This window comes from Atta colombica, unplaced genomic scaffold, assembly GCF_001594045.1.
Source record: "Atta colombica isolate Treedump-2 unplaced genomic scaffold, Acol1.0 scaffold189, whole genome shotgun sequence".
Lineage (NCBI taxonomy): Eukaryota > Metazoa > Arthropoda > Insecta > Hymenoptera > Formicidae > Atta > Atta colombica.
Window position 1 is genome coordinate 266,100 of NW_017259281.1, and position 25,989 is coordinate 292,088.

General features: G+C 34.3%; 1 protein-coding gene across 1 annotated transcript; it reads right to left on the reverse strand.

Moving 5' to 3' along the window:
• Positions 1 to 1,467: 1,467 nt before the first annotated feature.
• LOC108686739 (protein kinase C-binding protein NELL1-like) lies at positions 1,468 to 23,239 on the reverse strand. Its single transcript, XM_018192188.1, has 13 exons — positions 23,059 to 23,239; positions 16,382 to 16,532; positions 14,937 to 15,219; positions 14,531 to 14,686; positions 14,022 to 14,244; positions 13,379 to 13,570; positions 12,565 to 12,684; positions 11,569 to 11,829; positions 10,417 to 10,797; positions 10,033 to 10,292; positions 9,584 to 9,826; positions 6,279 to 6,299; positions 1,468 to 2,404 (listed from the first exon to the last, which is right to left on the reverse strand). Exons 1-13 carry the CDS (start codon positions 23,237 to 23,239, stop codon positions 1,619 to 1,621), a joined length of 3,258 nt encoding a protein of 1,085 aa, XP_018047677.1. The 3' UTR covers positions 1,468 to 1,618.
• Between the last annotated feature and the right edge of the window lie 2,750 nt (positions 23,240 to 25,989).

Consider the following 25,989-nt stretch of genomic DNA (forward strand, 5'->3'; position numbering starts at 1 on the left):
GTCGGGGATCAATTCCTTACGACAAATATATATATCGTTCCTGCTTTGCCGACGTTTACGTACATACATACATACAAATGTTTATGTGGTTTAGCGGAACATCAACAATTTACTTTATAAGGCCCAAATATTGTGCGCTACTTGTTCAATCAAATACGCGAAAGGAGCTTCTTCTGCGAAAGCGAATCAGCGCCCTCGTTCGCTCAATGATCCTGAATGACGGAGGACGCGTGACACAGTTTCGATTGACAATCGGTGCCGAAAATCAACATCATTAAATAGTTCCTACGAATCAATCAATTCGTATGAATTCGAGATATTTCTGCTTGGAGTATTTAGAAATTTTCTGGCTACATGCAATTATTTTATGATTCTTATTTGATATCGTTACGTAATTATTCATATCGTTACGTAATTATTTATTGCGCTTATGCGCAATCTTGATGATTATGTGAAAATTTGATGGTACAATATTTACGCTATGATCAAATCGTGAAAATGTGAATTGCAAATTATGCAATATTTTTTATTCGTAAATTAATAATCAGTATCAATTCTATAGTTTCACTAATGATGTTGCAATTGTTGTAGTTAATAGTTATATAAGAAGAAAATAATTGATTTATAAGCAAATTTTATTCGTTTTTAAATTTCATACTACTTCATATTCATGAAGTTCACAAAAAATATATGTAGCCTTCAACTCTCTGACGTATGAATTCTTATTCACGCTTATGTAGATACTTTACTTATTAATTCTAATTTATTCGTATCAACAATACAAAGTTCTTTTGTTATACTGTTATTTATAATGTACTCTAAGAGGCGTAAACAAGTTTTGTAAGAAGTCAATATCCAGGTAATATCGCTGTTAGCCAAAATTTACAAATGGAATCAATTGAGATTAATCTGCACTTTGATTCAGTAGAGAATACCACATGCTGTTGTATTCAATACTTATTGCATATTTATTATATTTAAATTCGCAAGCATCGTGCGTAAATCCTTTATGTTGATCTTGAAAGTCATTTCCGCACCGATTATCTCTCGAAGAATGAGTAACATCTCAACGTTCATCCGGCGACCAAAGGCGAGGTCACCAGCTCGAGCGAACAATTCAAGCGGAAAAGTGGACGCGTACGCGCTCTCAGCCATAAGCCCGTCCCGCGGCTGTTCTAGGTCCGGATGTCAATAGCAACTAAGTGATTTCACCCGCAAACAACTCGATCGCAACAACACGAACTTGACAGTATTAGCGACTTCGATCTTAGCGTAAGAACCTAGAATCTAGCTGGACTAGGATCAAGATCAGTGATGCGATTGTCGATTTAGCTCCATTGACGAGGCGTTGATCTCGGAAATGCCAGATGAATTCTTAAACAGATTCCAGAAAGAATAAATCTTCCTCGTGGCACCGATTCTCCGCAAACATCGCTTACATCACCAATGATCCTGTACCTCCTTTTCGCTAACTATCGATCTTATTTCCCCCTTTTTGCCGAATGTAATAGACACAACGTGCGTCGGACGATGGGAGATCCTTCGGGTTTCCCTTCTGGAATGCCTTGCCAAATGTGTCGCGTTCGTTCTTTTCTATCTTCCTCTAGATCCACGGCCCTCAAGTAGCGCTGTCAAGGACAATAGATTTTCTGCTGTCCTTGCGACGGCGACCGACCAGTTGGCGGATAGGACTTTGCACGGGGACGCTCGCGGGCGGTAGATCAGGCTCCTCGATCGTTGAGGTTGCCAAGACCACAGAGAGAGTCGATGATGATGACGACGAGGAAGAAGAAAAAGCGGAGGCGGCACTGCCATGATGATTGATGATATTCGATGACTGGCTGCGTCGCAACAATGATCTGCCGCCGATAGACGTCGCGGGCGGTGTTCTTATCGTCGTCGTCGTCGTCGTCGTCGTCGTCGTCGACGGCGCCGCAGACCGTTCTGATGCCGTCGACGACGTCGTCGTCGAGCCTGCAATGAACTGCTGGTGTCTCGTGGTCGACGCTTGTTGCTGGTATTGTTGTGATCTGATGGCATGATAGGCCATATCTCTTTGCTGGACTCGCGACATGGCCAAAATATGCGAGCCCTTTGCGTGATCTTGTCTGAGATCGTGAAGGTTGTCGTTGCTGATGCTGGAGGATGACGAGTAGTGCGAGGGCGACGAGACAGGAGAAGTGGTGCTCGCGATGGAGGAAGTGGTGGTGCGTGTGGTGCCGGATGTGCCAGTGACCGCTGCTGGTAGAGCTGCTTCCGGTGCACCGTTGACCAGCGACTGGACCGCATGATCCGGTGGATGGCGTATGAGAGGCTCAGGAACAGCGATTGAAGAACGTTGCTGTTTGTCGTTGCCCAAATCGCCAGCGCAGCCATAATCGTAGCTGCAGCAAAGCTGCCCGTCCTACGAAGAGGTTCGTGGGAGACTGGGTTAGCCACGGCGGAGAGAATTTTTTGTTCATAATTATTGACATTGGTTTGTCAATTCGGGATTGAAAAGTCTTGGCCAGCATGATTCATAAGAGAATGTGATTCAGAAGACAACCGATGGTAAAAATGATATATTGAAAGTGAAAAATGTAAATATACGAAATGATATGAACATGAAGTTGCTTTGCGATCGTGAACTGATCGTGTGCTCCGAACAAAAATGAATATTTCTTAACTGCTATATAGAATTTTTTTTGCACAGCTATAGAATATCATGACGTCTTATTCTAATTTATTATTTAATTAAAAAAGACATTTTTGCTATTCTAATATTTACAAAGAGAGAAAATGTTTGAATAGAAGTCATATAATTAACCCATTTTTTGTACCTTTTATAATATTAGAAATTTTATCAATCAGATTGTCAATTTTTTGCTCATAAACGATATAATTTAACGTACTTTGTGTTCTTGTTATGTACATATTAAAGAATTTTTATTTTAATAATAAATGGATTAAAATATATAATGGAATCTTTTATATTTTTCTACGTAATATAACGTTAACAAATGGGTTAACTATCAATCGATTACTCAATGCACCAAGACTTTCCAATCTGTAATGAGGCAGGTACTTGTGTCCATAGTATGTAATTCATTGTTTCGTAGAACAATACCGCATCAGTTCCGCCGTGGCGAGATAATAAACCAACGTGCAAAATTCGACCCCCGTTTTACTTCCCTTGAAACTTTCCTTGCGACGTTCCTCACACCCGCACTGGCGTCCTTTTCTCTCAGTTAAGAAGACGATTTGTAAATGGTCACAATTACAATAACTGTAAGGACACTCATGCTGACATTCGAAAGGGGGCAAAACAATGAATTTCCATAGTATGTCTTTGATACCCGGCGACAAATCTCTAAGTTTCCACTACTTTCCGCTACGATCCTGGCAGGATACTTTTATGACATATATATATGTGTTCACAATACTTGCATGACGCTTATTAATATAAAACAATATTCTACAATTCTCTAAATATATCTATATATTTTGGTGACGGAATTTTATTTAAAATCTAATGGAAAAATCTAATAGCGAATTCGATTGGACACACTGATACACATTAAAGTCGTCGTACACAAAATAACGTAAAATAAAAAAAACATGTTAATAAATAAATATAGAAATTGATTAAATCATGAAATACTCAATACATTTTATTATATTGTTGCGCCCGCGCGGCCGATTTACGAGATCGCGCACACACACTCCCGAATCACCGAAATAAACAACATGAATGTTAAGCAAAAGAACAAGAAGCGTTTATTGATCAAGAATACGGAACAGAATACCGGAAAAATGTAAAATGAAGCAATAGAAATCGAGAGATACGTCCGAACGCGCTGACATCCAAATCTGTCTATTTTGTTAGATAATTGATTTGCTGGTTGTCTCACACGCTCGCTTGCATATGCTATGTCGGCAAGGCACGGGCATAACTACTATTATATTAGGTAAAATATGTATTTCATAATTTGAAATATTTGCATTTCATTTTTATACTCAAATTAAATCAGTGTACAACAACTCTAATACCATCTGTGTACTAGTGCTTCATCGAATTCGCCATATTAATTCTTTTACGTATTATAGCTTGATTCTATCTTCAGTATTTTATTATTCACATTTTGCATCTTTGTGCGAGTCACTTTTATCTTGCCAGAATCGATGCTTGATAAGTTGATACAGAGAAAGAAAGAGACCTCTTGGTGCTTCTACTGAATCTCGAATGCAGATCAGAGGAGGGTGCAGTGGAGGCTCAGGTGCGACAACGACTCTTTTAAAAAATAAAAAAAAAGAAGAAAGAGAGAGACAAACAAACGTAATCGCGAATCCAAGACGCAGTCTGTATATGTGTTGTGTGCACATGTGTGCGTGCGCGCGTGTGTGTGTAAATATATATATGTAGAGTGCAACCACAATAGAAGGAATCAGGAATAAGGAATAACGATTTCAACTTATCAGAACTGTGTATTCCGATGTATCCGATTTCTGATGATAAGTTCATTGAGAAAAAGAAAATGGTCTGATTGGATTAAATAGTAATTCTGGTGAAAAATGGATGAATCAGAATTTTCTGGTTAAGTTTATTAGAATTCTAGTTGAGATAACTAGAATTCTGATTAATATAATTATTCTGGTAAAAATAAGAATTCTAGTAGATTTTACCAGAAATATTCTAATAAATTTAACCAGAAATTTCTGATTCATCCATTTTCAACCAGAAATTTTTTCAGTGTTGAAATCGTTATTCCTTATTCCTAATTCCTTCTGTTGTGGCACCCTTACACGTCTGCCACCCCGTGCGCCATGCTCCTCGATCGACATGAGAAAGATCTGCCGACCGAAAATCGCCTTTATCTCTTTTATCTTTTTGCATGAACGACCGTGCGTCTCGGAGTGTGCGTAAATAAAAAAAAGGTGAAAAAGAGAAAAGTGAGAGGGAATAATGCACATTAGGAGAGTAGGAAATAAAATATGTAAGAAGAATATGTGTGTTAATGCATGCAAATTTCGAAACGTGCAATCGATCTTTCCACGAATGAGATAAGATAATATGCTGTATTCTCGTTCGATCCGTCAACGAATTTATTGTGCACGACACTGAATGATAAAAAACATGCAAATTATTTCATGCAGATTTATTTTTAGTAATGTGAATATTTCAAATAAAGAGCTTCAGATTAAGAGCAGAAATGCGAATGCAAACGAATGGGCATTGTTAATCAATCGTTTATATAATTGGGATAATAAAAGTTAGCTATCAGATTGTATGATAAGACCCAACACGAAGGTGTAATAGTTCATAACTGTCAAATGTCGAACAGTCAGTAATTTTTAGTGAATAAGAATATCATGGATTCTGTCTATTAATTCCGAAATCTACGCTCTTAAATCTAGAAGATCGTCAACGTCACGTCGAGAACACTTTCCTTCAGATACGACCAAATGCACATGCCCTGTGCTTGTGATATATTTATATATTCTTCAACATTGTCGAATAGTGATAAAGCTTCTACATACAGCACAGATCATTCCAACAATATTGCAACGTTTCAATATTGCAGTATAATATTGTAAACGTTGTTGTACCAATGTTTCTATACATTGAAAAAAATATATGGAATGATTTGATTGGATTAAATAGTAATTCTGATGGAAAATGAATGAATCGGAATTTTCTAGTTAAGTCTACTAGAATTCTAATTGTATATATAATTATCTGGTAAAAATTAAAAATAAGAATTTTAGTAGATTTTTACCAGAAATATTATATCAACCAGAATTCTGGTTATCTCAACTAGAATTCTACTAAATTCTACTAAATTCTACTAAATTCTGATTCGTTCAACCAGTTTCAACCAGAAATTTTTTTTTTAGCATAAGCTGTGCTGTATGGATGATGATCAACGTGCGACGATTAACATAGTGATAGTACTGATAGTCCTCCTAATAAATACAATAGAAATGAAAAAGAAGAAAAGAATTAGTAGAAAAAAAATTATTAACAAGAATCAAGCAAAAGTGCGAAACTTCAAAAAAATGAAAAGCAGCAAGGAAAGATAAAATATTCGAGTTAACAAAAAAAATAAGATAGAATTACTATATAAGTAGACGAGAAGAGATAGGGGAGAAGGATCTAAGAAAGCACTCGAGCACTCCGTTAGTCGTAGTACATTAATCAGCACACAATAAAGACAGAAGAGAAGAGGCAGGTAGTAGAGATTATAGGTGAGGTAGAAGTGACGTGATTACCGATGCACACAACACGCGCTATTGCTCACCAATTGGGCGCAGTACGGCACCTGCAAGGATACCCATTGTTAGGCTATATGAGGTTAGTCATCTCGGGCAAGATGGCAGGGTTAATTTACAACAGCATAGTCTCAGGCAGACAATGTTTTTTTGGCGCAATTCCCCTTTCTATATCCCTCCCTCGCTATTTATCCTATACGTGACCAGGACCTTTCTCTGCGCCACGTCGATCCACATTCGCGATCGTTGCGGCTTAGAAGATTAATATGATTGGCCTAGGCGCCAGCGGAATCATTCTGTCGAATTCCATTCTGGTGGCCAATCGTTGCCAATGTCACCCACTGATGAAACCGTGCCGCCGCTCTTGATTGAACGTGCGGCACGATGCTAGACTGTCGTCGACCGACGATTAGGAGATCGCGGATCGGATCGACGGGGTCAAGGTCGTGATACACACTCGATCACTGTGAGGTCAAGTCCGTTTTCTATTAATCGTCATCGGGCGGTAAACACTAATAAAATGATCCATGCAGGGCCGACCCGAAGCACGCGCGATCGTGAGATCTCGGCTCAATCTCGACTTGACGTATATGATGTTACGGATTTATCATTTTTTATTAGCCAGATTAGTGAGAATTTAAGATATTTTGATGACGGTGATTAGGAAATTAATTATTGTTAAAAGCTTTTGGAAAATTCAGCCACGAACGTAACAAGGAAGTTAATTTTAATTAATTTTAAAAAATTTTAATTAAATAGAAATTTTATTCAATTTATATTAAGAAAGGTTCGAGAATCCAAACACTTTTCAAAGTCTGAAAGATAAAACGACAAGTATGAAACATCATATATATTATTTCATTGTTAATATTAATTATAAAATAATTATGAAATCTACAAAAAATCAAATTTTATGAAAAATACGAACAAAAATAGGAACAGTATGTGTGTATACATGTACAAACTTAGAATTTCATAAATTTCATAAATAATATACATTCTAAATTGTTAAATTATTGATATAATCATCCGTCACAAACTCTATATAATATTATTATTTTATAGTATCTGCAACTGAGATTAAGCGAAAAGTCTGAAATGCAAATATCTTGTCTCATATTCAGGATGATAATAGGATGACGATAACGAGAGCGAAGCATTTGGCAAAGAAGCGGAACCATGAGTTTTCTCAAAGAGAAAACGGAACAAAAAGAAATTCAGAATTTTTTTTCTGAGATTGACGTAAATAATACGAACCGGGATTCTCACCGGCCGTGGCAGTATTCGATCGCATTCCATATCTATAATTTCTACACATATGAAGCGTAATATTTTTTCATTAAAAAGGAATTTTGCGAATCATGCTCTTCTAGATATTTCATTACTTCTGCCCAAAATCTGATTATGCTCAATTAATTATAGCATTTTTCTTTACCTTTCATTATAAGATACTGATAATTTCAGGTTTTTTTTTTTAAAAAGGACATTAAAAATGAACATTAAAAATTAAATAAATTCTCAATATTTTCTAATATAAAGAACTTGAATTTAGAAGGAGATAATCATTTTATAATCTAAAAAAAATCTAAGATTTAATTAAAAAACCTATATTTATTTCTTCTTTTACAAGGAGAAATATACGATGAACGCTGCCACGTGCAAGGCAGGCATTGAAAAACAAATAACATTTATCTTAGGCTAGCTTGGGGACGCCCCTGAATGTGTCTAATAATGTATAAAACTATGAACTTTGAATAATTTACATTGGTGAGTACAGCGCTGAAATCGTATAATGACAAGGCTAGCACGACGCATTAATGTACGCCGAGAGAGAAGATAATATTGATTATAAATTAACCATTATAATAATGGATAATGTAAGGGTTCAATCGAATAAAAAATTCAGAAAATGGATAAATAAATAGATAAATTGTTTGATTATATTAATATGATATCATATATTTATATTGTACATATATTTTTATATTGTACATATTTTTTGCAAAATACTGAAGCTTTTATAAATAGTTTTAGTTCAATTGGTTAGTTAAATTCATGCAAATGAGAAATTAGATTTCAACATAAACATTATTCTTCTTTTCTCGACATACAGTTAATAAAATTTTAGCGTTCAGCTTTGCAAAATCGATTCGCGTTAATACACACCGCAAAAACAAATGGCATACTGCACGAAAAAAAAAGAGGACAGTCAGTATGTATGTACCTTGTACTATTCGAGGATTACCTACTGACGACAAGTAAAACAGACAGATAGAGAATAAAAAGAGCGAGTAAAAGTAAAATGATAAATAGATGTTTGTGTGTATAATAATTTTATGTTTGTATGGCGCACAGTTTGATCAAATATGCTAAGAAGGTGGAAATTTTAATATAATGGATTGTAAAACGTTCGCGTATTTATATGATTCGGTAATTGAAGTAAAATTAATCTCTCGTTGATTGAATATCTTTTTACATGAAATTTTTTTATCTTGAAAAAAATTATAATAATACGCAAAATTAACACGTAATTTAATGATTTTGTTTAAATACGTTAGTGTTAGAATAAACAATAATCATTCTATATGAAAATAATATAACAATGATGATGACAGAATGAATGCTAATTATCGTCGTGAAAGAAATTTAATATGAAACGAACGAAAATAAAATTGATACGATTTGCACGTATTAATACTCCGCCATGTACGTATACATATTCGACGCCTGCACAGCGATTTTCTTGCATCTTACATTGGCATAGTACAGCGAGCGCAATTGAATAGGCACATGACAGATCCACGGCTAAATTGAGGCAATATTTCCTTTCATTTACTGACCTTGAGCTCTTGAATTCGCAAGAGAAGTGAGTGCGATGGGTACTAAGATCTCGTTAGGATGATCTGCATTTCAATGTTTTCATTATGTAACATTGTCACGTTGTTAACAATTTAAAATCGAGAAAATACATCACCAAATATTTTGTTTATGACTGGGATAATCTCCTTGCACAGTCACAATTACTTGGAAGACATGAAAAAATACATAAAATACATTATCTTATTAAGCGCACGTAAAAAATTGTTATTGTGCGTTATACAACACATTTTATATTACTAAAATTAAATAGAACGCTATTAAAAGTTTATGGAAATGTGGAAAAGATTCAGCAGATTCTGCGGCGATCATCCTCATGTCTTCCGTGCCCATGACGTCCTTCTCCGGCGAATTCCCCCCTTTATCCTATTCGTATCCTTCAGATCTCGCATGAGATCAGGTCAAAGACCGGTGATCGCGGATCCTGCGATGTGACATGTCCGATCCTTCTTCTTACCTTGCACTCGCATGTGGTGCATTTGTCGTGGGGATCCTGCCAGGAACTGCCGCTATCATGGATGATGCCGGCGTAGCTGCACGGCCGGGGACGACTAGGAACCGTGAACGAGGTACCGTTCACTAACACCTCACGAGCGCAAGGATCGTCCTCGCAGCGCGGACAACAATCACCCTCCTCGGTCACGGGATTCGAGCAGGTCACCGGTGGACACTCCATCTGCCAGCAGTCTATTTCGCCGTACTACAAAAGACCGTACGATAATTCACAGAAAATTCAAAATCAAACTATTATCTTTTTTTTTAAAGAATCACATTTTCATATATGAAACTACGATATGGGATTTGTGATTTGAAGAGATCAGTTGCTTAAAATATTCTTGTAATTCGTTTATTTTATTCACAAGTCTGTCGTGCGGACAGATATATATTGTAATTCGGTTTTATTACCAGGCACTCGCAAGTCTGACATTGGTATATCCAACGTTCTCCGCTTCTGAAGACTAGGTGATGGAGCTCTTGATGCCTACAGGACGCGGCGGGATTACATTGAGGACAACACTTATCCCTGTGGCTTCCCGGTGCGCTGCAGTCACATATGGGATCCTTGCAAGTGATCACGCCGTCTTGGCATGTGCATCTCCTGCAAGGATTTCCGGACGGTGCCAACGTGTCACCGTTGGTAACTTCCCGATTTTCGAACCAGCAACCTAAAATTACAATATAGTAGTGTAACAATTTTTTGTATTTTGCGTACAATTCTCCATACAATTCTCGAGCAATTTTACTCTAAGAGACGAATGTCTTGATTGTAGACGCGATGAGTGAACTCACTGAGTCTGCATTCTTTTCCGGACTCTTCCAGGTCCTTCGTCGGTGGGCACACGCATTCATAGCCGCCCTCGGTGTTGACGCATTTTGCGGTAGGATGACACGTGTGCCTCCTCTCGATCGTTAGATCGTTACATTCGTCAATATCGACGCATTGCGTGCCCTGAGTGCTCTCGTGCAGAGCGCTTCTGTAGCCAGGCTTGCACCGGCAGTAATACCAGCCGGGCATATTGAAACACGTGGACGATTGATGACATCGATGCAGATCGCTGGCACACTCGTCCAGGTCGAGTTCACAACTGTTGCCGATGTAACCACGTCGGCAGGAGCACCTTCCGGGTGTCACACATTCGCCACCATTCTGGCAAGTCTGATTGCACATAGCTGCAAAGAAAAAAATACAATTTTACTTCATATTCAAGACTTTTTTTACTTTAAAAAATAAAGATACTGCGATTATCTTCTATCCCATATTTTTCATCAAATTTAAATTAAGATTTGATTTTTAATGCAACTTAATACAATTTTATTATCGTTAGTTTAAAAATAATTTTTTTATGTGATTAACTCTCTCTGAGAACAAAAGAATCGATCAATCAGTCTTAAACAGCGATGAGAATATCTTTTCATTTTTTCACTAGTTTTTCATAGTTTTTGCGAAACGATATGTTGGAGAAAAATAAACATTTTTCACTTTAATAAATCTACTTTTACTATTTTATTTGTTGATGAAAATATCCCGTTGCAATTGTATACATTCGCTTGAAGAACGAACGTTTCAATAAAGAAGATGGGTTCAAATTTTTTTCTACTTTCAACAATTTGATAGAATATTCACTCAGACGTTTTAAAAATTATTTCAGAAATTATTTCAGAAATTGCTATAACTATATATAGTTTCATAAATTCATTCGTAAAATAGTAAACATTTAATTAAATTAGAACATTTAATTAGATTAATTCAAATTAATATAAATTTCAATAATGAAAATTATTATCTTTACGTTTTATTACACAATAATTTGTTTATTTGTTTAATAAAATTATTAAAATGGACCCAAGAAAAGTCTCAGAATAATATTGTGAGTTGTCGCTTCGAATATTGAGAAACTCTTAAAGTATGCTCTATCGATATATAAAGGCGATATACTGTACGTTTGCATGTGAAACCATCGCCGGTATAGCCGTCCTTGCAGATGCAGTAGTAGCTACCATTAGTGTTCACACATGTGGCGTGCTCGTCACACAAGTGCTGACCAGTCGCGCACTCATCTAGCTCGGCACAGTTGAACTTGTCCATTCTATAGTAACCCGGAAGACACTCGCATGTGTAAGAACCGATCACGTTGACGCACTTCGTGTTCGCGTTGCAGTAGTGACCGTTCGATCCACCTTGCTGCTTGCATTCGTCCACGTCTGAATGACCGAGACGAAAAGAAAATATCATTGATCGTATAATCAACGAAGTCATATGAATGCTCGTATTTAACTTATCACATTTAAAAAAAAGATTCGTGTAAGTGAAATTTCTAAATAAAATAAGACATTAAAGAAGATATGACGAATTTTTATTTAATATTATTGCAAATACTTTTCTTACACAAGAATTATAATTATAAAATTTATATAAAACAAATTATAATTATATTTAATATTTTGGTGTAAAACAATGATGCTGAGAAATATATACTATTATATGTTATTTTATAATATAAAAAATTTATATAACAAAATTTTTAGTAGCGACGAAAAATATAATTTGTCTTAAAAAAAAACACTAAAATTCATTTATTAATTTAATTAACAAAAATAGATGAGAAGTATAAATTACACATTATTAAAAATAGAATTTTTAAACATTCATTCAATTAAAATCAGATAAAAGCTCAATGCAATAATTTTAGCAACATTAAATTCGCGCATGCTTTTTATGCGAGAATAAAATCCCAGATACAATGCGAAAGAATAACGATAAAAATAACGATTTTAACTTATCAGAAATCGGATATATCGGATTATACAATTTCTGATAAGCTGAAATTGTGTAATTTCTATCGCTATCGTTATTCCCTCGCATTGTGTCTGGAGCTTAAGTCCGACGAATATACTTCACGCACGATTAATTATACAAGTTAGGTAGGGATTAGGTACCGTGACAGTTAAGACCATCCCCCTGGAAACCGATATCGCAATGGCAGGCATAGGTCGTCTGGAGATTCAGGCAGGACGCGTTAGTATGACACTTGTGGCCCTTCGCGCAGTAGTCCACCCCTGGTTAAATTGGGTTAGCCATGCAAATACGGAGGTTAGATTTAAATAGCGATTTAGCGGTTTTAGACAGAAAATTGTCGCCCGATTTGACATCAGTAACCCTCCCATACGTAATGGACATTGTATTAGTACTAAATTAATTAGACAACGGAGAGTAACAAACTCTCATGAATTAAAATTATCTTATTCTATTTAAACTAATATAAATATTTCTCTTAATATAATTGTTAGTTTATGATGAGTATGATATGATATATGCGTATTTATTTAAACCAGCAGAAAGGAAGAAGACTTGAAAGTCGCCAGAAAAGAAATTCCATGCATGAGAGGGTTAGAGCTGTTAATGACACGCAAGTTATGCGAATTGCGCTTTCTCTGTTCCGCAAAGCTTTATTGCTTTTCATGCTTGCCCCATTCTTTCAATCCCGATATTATAACGTTTATTCAAAATTTCAAAATCCGCTAAATTTTAATGTCTGAAAATGAAAAATTTTATAATGTTCCTTTATTTTTACAACGAGAATTTGTGTTTTATAAAAAAGATACTCTGTTGACGAAACTATCAACTGGCTGTTTATATATAATTGACTTGTATCTATATAAAACTTAAAATGTTTTGTCATTTTGAAAATATGAATTTGAAATCATTAATATATTTATTACCGCGTATAGTTTTCCAAACATGAAAACGTACCTGGACAAAACTTGCAACATTCTTCTGCCACGCTGAGTTGCTCACTGGGTGGACACGGCAGTGGTGGGCATTTGGTGTCAGTGTCGATTCTCGTGCAGGTGAAGCTACCGTCGTAGCAGTTGCACTCGACGCACTGCTTCGGCGAGACCCTCTCGCCATGATCGTAAATTACGCCATGCAAGTAACATTGTCCTGTGAAGGCGAATATGAATGGCGAGATAAATAACTAGGCACGAGACGGAAGCGGACGACTGAACACGAAACACGCTACGTCAGCTAATCGGTCAGTTGCGTGCGTGAAAATAAGGGAATAGATTCACGTAAAAGCGATATATTAGAACAATCGAAAGAGTTATTCTTTCCAAGATGCCAAGAAGTTATGCTATGTTCCAAAAGCAAGAAATATGGAATATGAATGATAAGCTGTACCGTGCGCTGAGCAAAAGATGACAAGAACCCTAGTGTATGTTATGAATTCTAGAATCTTGCCAAAGCTTTAAAATTAATGTTTAGAAATCAATGGTTTAATAGAAGCTTCTTTTTGTTAAAAATGACCACAAATTATAAAGTGTTAAAGAAATACATTTGTGAATTGTGATATGAAAGGATGAGAAAAAATATAAAAGTATTATATTTCACTTACTGAGACAAATCGGGCAACATTGTCCCTCAGGAATGATGGGATTCTTGCAAGTGACCGGAGTGCAGAACGTAGGTTTACACTCGACCTCGCCGTGAAGACAGGAACAATGTTGACAACCTTTTGACCACGATTCGCCGTCATCGTGGATAGTACCATTCACCCTACAGGACTTTTGGCACTCGCACTCCTCCACTTTACTTATCCTGCCCTCTGCAGCGGCTAGCTGAAAGGAAGGATGTCCATGAATAATTTGTCTTATTTATATTTTATTGATAAAAGGCAGTAAAGTGTTTATTACAAGAATAATTCTTAAAAAGTTGATTACTGAAGACGATTACTGAAGAACAGTCTGTAAATAAGCATTAAACATAAACTATAAAGAAATATTCCGCATAATTATATCATAAAATTATAGCAATACATATACCTATGTAATTTACATTTAATTTATATTGATCAAATCTCATAGCTTCGACATAAGAGTCTGTGTAAACGTACAAATTACTCACCCTACGAGTCAATTCATTGAGATTGTGCATTAATTGTTCCACAGTATTCTGTAATATCGAAAATTGACCGCAAGTAGGACAAGATGAATCGAGCTGAGGACACTGGGAAAGATAACCGTGAGGTCCTGCTATTAACTTGACATCCTGTAAAGCACCCTGTAGTGTGCGAAAATGATACAGAAAGCTTAGTTCGAGATGTGAAACCATTGTGAATATTAAGAGAAATATGTTTTAATTAAATCAAACAAAAATTTGGTTGTTTTTATTGATAAAAATTAAGTTAACAAAAATAAATTCTAATTTTATTCTAGTATTCAAATTTTATAATTAAATAATATTGATTTTAAATAGAAAAGAAATAGAAAGCAATATGGGAAGACTTATGCAGTAAAATGTGTGGCTTCACCTTGAAGAGAAAGTGCCTGACGTTCCTCTGTCCTACCCAGAGTTGGAGCTGCGGCAGAGTGAAATTGGTGTCGGGTGGACCAGGTCTCAGCAGTCGCCTGTACAAAGGATGACAGTCGACTAGCAGCTCGACCTGCGAGCCGCTTATGCTCAAGGCGACCCTGTGCCAGGCGCCATCGGCTAATCGGAAAGGAAACGCCTCGACATGTACCGTTCCGTCGCGGCGTGATACATAATGAAGTCGAAGCTCGTCCTTGCGTCCGCTGCTCTGCAGCTCCAAATACCTAACGCATATTGCATTCTATTTATTGCCAATTCAACTTTGCCGATTAGAACTTACATGAATTATTCAGAATTTAATCTAAAGCTGTCATAAAATGTAATATATGATATATGATATATTAAATTATTTTAAATTGGAGTAAAGAATTATATAAACTTAAATATTATAATTACGTCTTTTAATACCATTTGATATCTGTTGATTGTATTGTGAACTCTCTTTCTGATTTATTAATTTATTATTAATATCATAATAATTACAATAATAATTCTGAAATTTTTTATTAAGAGCATTATTCTAATTTACGTTATAATCTGAATTTATGTATCAAGACATTTAAATTAGCTACCGCCACTGAGCTGTAGGCAACGCGTAATTAGGTTTTGAGAAATTTATTGGCCTTTAAGAAGCTTATTGAGTTCTATATTAGTTATAGTTGCGGTACGTTAATATATACGAGCGTAAGTCTATCCAATTTGTGTCAGCTAGGCGAAAAACAGGTAGATCGTATTATCGAAGTACTGACGAAGGAGTATGCAGTATTGAGTTGAGTGCTCCTTCACTCTCGCTCGACAATTGACATACTAACTTCTTTTACAGCCGATGCATACAAAGTTATAAAGCAGAGAAGCAATTTTTAACAAAGCGACGAGACGAGAAACAAAATGCATATGTACAATTGTTGCCTGACAATCTCCCCACGGCGATATTATTTAACAATAAAAGCGTTTTATTGTTGAATGCGTAATAATTCTTTATCCTAGTTATATGTACCGAGTAATGTAGACATCATTATTTCAAATATAAACGACAGCGGAATTATTGTGCTGTAATCATTAGAGTATGATGTCATCAAATCGTAAAATGCAGAATATTCCACAGTTATTCGTGAATGATCTGTCGTATTTCATTTGTAATTTTTAATAGTCTATAAAAGTATTTTGATCATCTCATATTTCACGTATAAATATGTTTTTATATTTGTGATATATTTTATTAAATAATATGCCCGAAAGATTTCTCTCCTCCACGCGATTTATATCACTCTTAGCGTTTGAAATAGGTCATAACTCGTAGTTTGTTTCAAGTCCAAAATTTCCAAACGGCATTGCAAAGTGTTGCGGAGTGAATGGGAAGAAATTTTCCGAATAGGTATTTTATACCTATTGTTCCCGTGTGCAAAGGCTACAATCGTCCCAGAATTGGCCTCCTCTTGACGCAGCGCGGCTGCTATAGTGAATTCCGGAACCCGCCGGAGTAGCGCGGCCGCCCGTTCGAAGTTCTCCTCGTTTAGTCGGAGCTCCCTCTCTTCGCCTGAAAGTAGTAAAACACAATGATCAGTGCGACAAGACGGCTGACTGTGCTCCGCAATTCTTAACTGTATATTTTATACAGCATTTTTCTCGTAGAAATCCGTATAGCATATTCAATTCTTTCTAGTATTTTCAAGTTCCATCCTGTGCCTTAAATTAAACATATTCAAGCGAGAATATAAAGGTGTTCTGTGTATAGCTTTTTATCATTAGATATTATGTATATATGAAGATTTTTGGATGTGAAAGCATTCTAGGTCTATAGGAAGGCCTGTCGCATGCCGTGCTTGAAATCGATGCGGAGCTGATTTGAATTTTTAACCTTTCAGGTAAGGTTGAACCTTCCGGAAAGCGGTCTGCCTCGAATTTAGAGCACGGCGAGCGACATTATTTACGAGGCAATATTATGACAGAAGATATGCTTTTCAGTCGCGTAGTGAGAGAAGCGATATTGAAAAATAATGAAGAATTAATCAAGAATACATGAGTATTTGGAAAATGTTTTAATCGAAGCTGCTTATTTGTAGTTCTGTTCACTTTGAAATTTATTGACAGAGAGTGTGCGCATTATTCATGTAATATAATTCAATGCTAAGAATTAATTATATGATACCGCTCTTTAACAATAAACAATATCTTCTTGGACAGAAATATATAAAATACTGTCTAGTATAAATATGCTAATATCTTTTTTTCACTTAATTTGAAATTTAAATATTCATCAAAATATTATGTATGAGTATTAATAATATATATTTAATTAATTATTTAATTAATTAGTCTCAATTTATTTGATATATATTTTTTTCACAGTATCGAGAAAATTTTACTAAAACTTTTTGTCATATTTTGCCATATTTTCTCACTAAATAACGAAGTAAATAGCAAGAGAATTCCATCCATGGAAATGAAATAACAACACTTTCAGTATTACATAAAATGTCATGTGTTAAAACGGAACGATCGTTTACTGGTTGCAGTAATGCGAGAACTGAACTATTGACTTGGCGATGGAGATTAGAGTATAGCGATGTAGGCCACCTCGAATTTTTGGAGAGTAGTTAGTCGCAGATTCTCTGTGCAACCGTTACGTAATCGTATTGACGTGAAAATTTTTATTGTTTGTAACTTCCGGATCTAAATTCCTGTTCACGAAAACACGTTCAACAAAATGAACAGTCCAATAGCGGAATAACAAGGGGCCAGTAAAATATTCTATGAATATATTATATAATCTTCTTTTAATATCGTTTTATACAATTTTACACAATTCACATAAGTTAATAATAGTAGAAAGCTATAATGTATAATTATACTATTTATTACAGGCAAGATTAAAACCAATGTAATATAATTATATAATTAAATATATAATGTATTCATTATATTATGTGATAAATGAAAATATTATAAACTTATTTTATTTGTCATAATTGTCATAAATAATTTGCGTTTTAAAATATCTCAAAATGCAATTTAATTGTTAAATATCTAAAGGTTTAAAAAAATAAAATTTATGTTTAATAGATATGTAATAGAAATAGCCTATCTAACAGGACATTATAAGTGTTCTATTTCTTCTCGCGAATACAAATTATAACGTATAATTATAACGTATAATTCTATTATTATCGAAACACATGATGTGCAAATCGATCATAAATATACTTTGTAATCATATTCAATGCATATTCAATTAACACGTCGCGTCCGAATGGTTGCTGCTTGTCCGAGTAGCTATCCATTAGACAGATTAATACGGCCATTTGGCAAATTACACCGCAACTAAGCCACTGCAATCGACAATCCTACTCTCCGTTTATCGTGGTTTCAATATCATCATCATTAAGCGAATCGTGTAATGTGTCACGTACAAACGAGAAATCCCGCAGCTGCGCACATATAATTATAGGATGAATGTAATAGAAAATATCTTTCGGAATTGGAATTTTAAATTTACTAACTTCATCTCTTTTTTTCAATTAGATTGCATCTGCGGGTACAATTAAATCTAATAATTAAACTTTAAATCTCGTTTATATAAATTGTCGTTTATCAAATAAGTCTACAAATTTAAATTATAATTTTTAAAATAATTTCTTTTCGAGACTTTTGCTTTTATTTTGTAGATGAAGATTCCATTTCCGATTTTACGCGGCGAAATGCGTAGTTTTTTCTTTTTATACGAAAAAGGATCCTGTCCAAATAAGGGACACCTCATTACACGACTGCCGCATGTAAAATGCAGCGCAGTGCCGCTGGCTGGCTTCTCGCGACGCAAAGTGCGCCTCGAATTTCAGATACAGCGTCGGTGTGCACAGAGTAACCGGACACCCGACCGATAATAAAACGTCGGTGCCTTTCTGCGCGTGGGTCTCGCCACCTACGACGACGGGCCGAAGGGCCGCCGATCCGCGGCTACGACGTCGTCGAGCAATTACGTACGCGCACGCTTAATTATAATGTAATACCACCGGTCTAGGCGACCGAAGGAGAAAGGTAGACCGACCAGCGAGAAAACATCCCTACCGAGCGCTGCTCACTCGTCTCGAAGAAAATCGTTCCGCGCGAATTGGCACGCACGAGCCAACCCTTGCACTCGAACTGACACGGGCAGAAACCATAATTTGACCGTGAAATTTTGTTTTCGCTACGCGAAGACTGGCTGCAGTTTCGAGCAGGAAAAATGATCGTTTCCTGTAGGGTAGTTAGTCAGGGTTATTTACCCTTTATATATTTGTGGGTTGTGGGAATAAGCAAAGCATTCGAAATGCTTACGTAGAACAAAGTTAACAAATTTCCCGTTTTCAATTTCAATAAAACTCGATAAATTAAAAAATAGAAGTAGATAATCTTGATGTTTCTACATTTCTTTTCTGATATTCAAGTTGAGCTATCATAATGTTAGAAAACATTTATTTTCTTCTTTGCATTAAAAGTCATAAATTAATAGTAAAAAAATGTTCGATCTTTAACTTCATTATTCACGTAATCAAATTTTTATATTATTATCATTAATATAATATCATTCTTTTATAAGTCAGGGCAACCTATAAAAGTTACAAATAATCGATAAACATAGCCTAAACGTGACAACGCAAAATTCGCGTGTCTCGATTTGATCAATTTATAATAGCATCGTAAAATATTTATATAACGATTAAATCTCTCTCTATTTTATTTTTCTGTTTCTTCTTTTTCTGTCTCATCTTCTACGTTTTAATTCCATCGCAAAAATTAAATAAGTATCAAAGAGAGATATTTATTGCTGCGAAACTTTTTTTTTGTTTGGGATATCATAAAGAGCAATTAATAAAAAACTCTGCGAGCTTGGTAAATAAGATATGAGAATTTGTGTCAGAATCTCGTGGTTACTTCAACCGAATTGTCGAAATCATCAAATCGTGAACTATCCCTTATCCAAGCAGCACAAAAGAGGGTCGGTAGATCCTATTTTCTAAGTTCAGAGAAAACTCCGACACGTGTCGCTGTATATCATTTTCGTCCTTTGTCCTGCAGCAAATACTTGTTAAGATCCATCAGTTCATACGAGATAAATCTAATCCTAAAGAAATTTCTCTTCTCTGTGTATCCATCCAGAATGATCGAAGTGGGGTGAGAGACTTATTGCATGCGACAGCGAAAGATAATAAAAATGTACAGGAAATAGGGCGAATATTTCTTCGTTGCTGTTTTCAATAGATAAAATCAGAATTTTTTTCAGAAGCTTGATTTAGTTTGCAATAAATCGATTTTTAATTATGAATCCTAGAATTAAATTATTAATATTGCAATTTTAAGTTCAGTTTTGTAAACTTTTATTGATCATTAAGAGTATTATTATATATTAGTATAATCGCTTTTCAAACTTATTTAAAGTACAAGATAATTTTGTTTTTATCTTCGACAGGATGCTTTTATCTTTATTAGGATATTAATCTTATCTCATTTATTAACTAAAGAGTTAAATTATCATTCTCAAATTGCGATATAAATATAGTCTTTTATCGATCATCAGCTTTTGAATCAGATAATAAGACCTCGGGGGAATTAAACCAAACATTTGCAACGTAGGCAGAGAAAAGAAATTGTATTACGATTATATCTGGTAGCCTTCTAATTTGTGAGGGGGGGGAGGGGGACAAAAAATTGTGCGTGCAAGAGCGAACGGAAAGAGGCGGCTGGAGAGCAGGAATAGGAGCGACAAGGATTCGCAGACGATATGAAGAACAAAAAAAGGACTCCCCCTTACATTCTCGATGTTGCGAACGAAGAGTCTGCCTAACTTCCACGAAAGCACCCTGTGAGGGTGTAGCTCGAAGAAGGGCGTCGGTGTAATTGAAATTTCTTTCGGGGAAACCCTGCTCCCGCGGCACTTCAACCCCCCTCCCTCCCCCTCTCTGCTTCCAGGGCCTGCTTTCCGCGGCCGTTGCACTGCCGCCCACACACCCACGTGGCTTAGACATCATCCGCCGCCGAAAGGCGTGGGGATGCCCCGATATAATTGGATACACCATGTTACGGGGTTGAATAGACGACGTGCTCGTCGATGTGAAGGATCATCTATTTAACAGGAACATCATTTAACTCCTTTAAACACGATCAAATTCACAAAGCATTGTATATATATTCTGCATTACATGAAAAAATAAATATAAAATTAAATATTAAAAAAACATAACAATAATTAATAATTGTTATTTATTACGTTATACATCAGCCGCGTACTATTTTCAAGTAGAATGAATTTATTGGTTGTCGAAAATGCTGTGAAATTGGCAACTTCCTGAAATTCGAGGAAAGAATCGATACTCGTCATAGGGGAATACCCTCTTGGCGTCTGCGAGTAGAGACGACGCGTAGGCGGTGCTATCAAACTGACCTTTCGCAATATCGATTAATCGCACGTTGCATAACCAGCGTCATGTAATGAGAGGCACATGCATCCATCAAGAGGCATTGCTGCTTGTCGTTTACTATTTTTCAAAGAATTAATTTTAGAACAAGATTCTTCATTGACTTGTAAATTAATCCTAAATCTTGCAATCTGTTATATTACTATACGGTAAAACACACTTTGTATTTGCGTTAAAATCGGTCTTCGTTATAATTTCTGTGTTGAATTTTTAACATATCCAAGTATTAATTTGTGTTATTTAAATATTTTGTTAAATTGATATACATCTCTTGATAAAATAACATAATTTATGCAAGTGAACAAATAAAAAAACAATGTATTTTTAAAATTCTAAGATAATTGAACAAAATGTATTAATTTGATATATTATAAATGTTAATTTTATTGATGAAATATGTTTCCACAATTTGCTTTAAATTATGTCAATGTTATATTTTTGTATTAATTTTTTACGTATTATTTTTATGTGATTTCAAAATATATTTATTTTATTAACACAAAAATTTGAATGGACCATTTAGGATACATAATATGTTTTTAATTTAATACAAATTTTCTAACTATATACATGGCATTAAATATAAAAAATACTTGAAATTTATCTAGAAAGTACATATAGAAATATATTCAACATTTTTCAAGTTATTATAAATGCGTAAATTTTTTAAAATAATATTATAGTATAAAATATAATATTATGACACTATAAAATCAGACACGGAAATGTCTTCAATAAGAATTCATATTTCAAGATAATTTGTTTCGCGCGTATTTTATCATCTTTCATATTCTCAATTTAATTTCTGAAGTGAATTTCGTGGCAAAGTTTCGTGGAATATAATGGAGATAAGTCTTGTGAATTATAATTCAAAGAATGCAATCATCGTCTTCACAAGACATAATAATTGCAATGTGCTATATGAGGACTGAGAGGAGAATCGCTCGCGTAAAGAAAGCCCCGGTGATATGCAAATTAAGGAAATATTTAGGTTAAGAGAGCGTTATCGAAGTAGCAGTTTCGTGTACGAGTTATGATTTATCGTGTAATATATATATATTGTAGCTTTGAAGGAGTGTGAATCAAATAAAAAGCTTCATTTCCTCTTATGTCTGTATATAACAAGCATAACGTGCTTAATCAATTTTTATTGTATTCTCAAAATACTAACATTTTAAGTCAAATTTCTAAAATTGTATCTCTTCTTAACTTCTAATAAAACTTCTAATAAAACTTCTAATAAAACTTTTTGTTGAGAAATTAAATTGTCTATTGGAAATTGAATAGGAATCCGTAAAACAAGTGATTCTTTTTTGCAGAATATTGTTTATCAAAATAAAAATTACTGTTTTGCAATATTCAAGAATTCTTTTATCAATCATCTACATCAATGATAATATATGTGCACACCTTTTTTATGGATTATTTTCAGAGGACCATTTTAAAAAATAAGTAAAATTGTTCTAGCTGCGTTTATTTAATTTGTGTAAAATAGAAAATATAATTTTATATTTTTGACTATAAGTCAGTGAGCTGAAAATCACTGGTCTACACGATGATTTTTCTTTTAAGATTTCGTGAATTGAATCGAAAATAATAAAGTTGACTTACCCTGAAGATAATAGGCTGGTCTCAATCTAACCAGACCTGGCACCTGCGTAACGCCCTGTCGAGTAGTATTATGAAGCTGCAGGGCTGCTAATAGATCTATACCTCCTCCAGGATCGCTTCCTGTTCTTGTTTTTGCGCCGAGAACTACGGTAGTTCCTTCTGTAACCGAAGATATCCCCATCTCTTCTTCTTTCGTCGTTCCAGACACTGAAACAATTAATTTAAAATATTTGTTCATACAACAGTCATTTTACTATTGTTTATAATATTTAAAAAGTCACTGTAAATTTAATTGAGAGAGTATTGGTGATAAAATGGATAGTCGAAGTGAGGATATAACAATACATGAATGGCTGAAAAGTTTACAAATACAAAAATTGAACAAAGAAATCGTAACTATTAATTTCTTCATATTTTCTCATTTATTCATATTACGCAAAAACTTCAATGGCAACCAGTTGAAGATGATGTTGAAGACGATAATTTTTTTCCACAATTTTCGCGTTCTGTATTGACCGACAAAATTGTTTCCAATGCGCAATTTATCTTTATGCAATAAAAAAATTTTTAATTTGTCTTGTTCATCGAATAATTATTGCGCTCTAATTTTCTTCTTTCTACGATTATTTGATTTCGTTTTCGATTACATTCGTTAGCAAGATCTCTCAATAAAATTAATCTCCCGAAGAAACTACAACCAATCTTTTATCGGATCAAATCAAGAAGCTAAGGATAAGGCAAAAGAAGAAGAAATAGAAGAAGAAAATGGTCATAGACGACGTAGATTTCTCGAAACGGTGGTATTGATCGACTCTTCATAGTCGACGCTCGTTATCGGCGTTTCCGTGCTTTTCCCCGTTCCATGAAACCTTCAACCCCTTCCGCGAAACTATCCGCCCTGTAAACAGTCTGTTTTATCTATCGCATCTCTCTCTCTTTCTCTCTCTCCCTCCCTCCCTCTTTCTCTATATAGTGAAATCCATTCTGCCTTTGTCGCGTCGACTTCATGTTGATAATGATTGAAGTCCTGTAGAAAAAAGTTTGCTAGTCTGTCCGCTTTGGGTGAACAATCCCTCGATTCGACTGGCTACTTTCGCGATGAGCGACAACCCTTGACGTTTGGTTATATGAGACACACGCTCGCCACGAAAACCTGGTCTTTCTTTTTGACAAGGTGATTGGTGGAGAGAGTGCGCTAATGGATAGGATGGGTAAAACTACGTTATATTTGATATATGTATTTATGTTATATTTATAACAAGAATCCTATATCAATGAGAATTGGAAAAATTTTTTTATCTAATTATTTTATCTTTTTAAATTCTTTTAAATAATATCTATAAATATATATCTTTTATTTTTCTATACAAAATTTCGTCAGTTCTAAAAAATTTATTTTCTCAAAATTCTTTTCATAAAAGATTTAAAGAATATATTTGTAAAAGAAATATTAATGGAACTGCGAAAATTATTGTTATTTTTGTCATGTAGAATAAGTTTGATATATTTTTGTAGCTTAGTTTTTAGTAATTTTTTAGGTTAATTTCATTAAAACAATTAAAATAACGATATATTTAAATTTAGTTAAACGATATATGAAATTTAGTAGATAGTTGTTGGTTGCTAGTGTAAAATCGATTAAACCTTAATAATAATGAAGATATGAATGAACTTTTTCCAATATCAAATGTAATCCAATTATAACTTTTTCTAATAATTTAAAAATTAAGAACTCGTATCCTTTCTGGATAATAGAAATGAATTAATAAAATGACGATGTCGCAGAGATCGGCAGCAAGGGTTTTTCAATCGATTACATTCATTTTAATAATATCAGAAGAAAGAAGTAGAAATGCGAAGGAAAATGCAGAGTTAATGAATAAATCAGAACATAAACAGTATTGGCAATATTTCCCGCTAACAGGAAGGCGTACGTCCAAGAGTATAATTTGCTTAAATGCAAATTGCTTAAAACCGAAATCTAGAATGATATTTTTAGCCCACGCTAAGAAAACATCAGGCAGGTATCTATGTAAGCAGATTCATGCCGATCATTTCGCGTCCTCAAAGTTTATTTATGCACATATGCTTCTCTTTGAACACTGCAGAGATTCATATATCGCTAGAGGCAAACACATTATACATCAAACTAATGTTCCTCTACATTCTACATCATAAACGATAGACTCAATTTCTTACGAAAATAATCTGATAATACATGTTCTTATTCTTTGATTGAATTCAGTAAACTTTCTTAAGAGAGAAGTTAATGATAATTATATCTAATTGAAAATATTTTCGTGCAATATTAATTAAATTAAATTGATTAATTTTGATTAATTTGATAATTATAATTTATGAATTTTTTTAATAAAAAATTTTGCTACAGCAAAAGCTCATGTTATATTATAATTTATTTATTCTATAAATAAAGTGAGCCAAAGCAAAAATGTTGTAAGTGCTATTTTTTTTAAATTTTTCAGGAAAAAGGATAAATTTATTATCTCTTAAAAACTATCACTTAAAAAAATCTGCAAAAAATGATATAATAACTGAAGATATGAGTAATCAATTTTTACAAATATTTTTTAATTAAGTAATTTATTCTAATTTTAGAAAAAATTGTATTAAAATTTTAAATCGTTACAATATATCTGAATAAAAATGCAAGTCAAAACATTGTAAAGCTACATAGAAAAAAGCTAATTACACTTATAACATTTACATAAAAAAAAGCTAATTACATTTATAACATTTTGCGTTGCTCATTTTTGTTCGTTTATAATTGCACTTTCCAAGTCAAATATTAGTATGTAACAGAACATAGCACTTACAACTCATACAATAAAACGCACTTTCACAATTTTGACATTTATAATGTTGTGTCGTGGCATAAATATCGATTTAAAATATATAATGCGGATTCAAGAG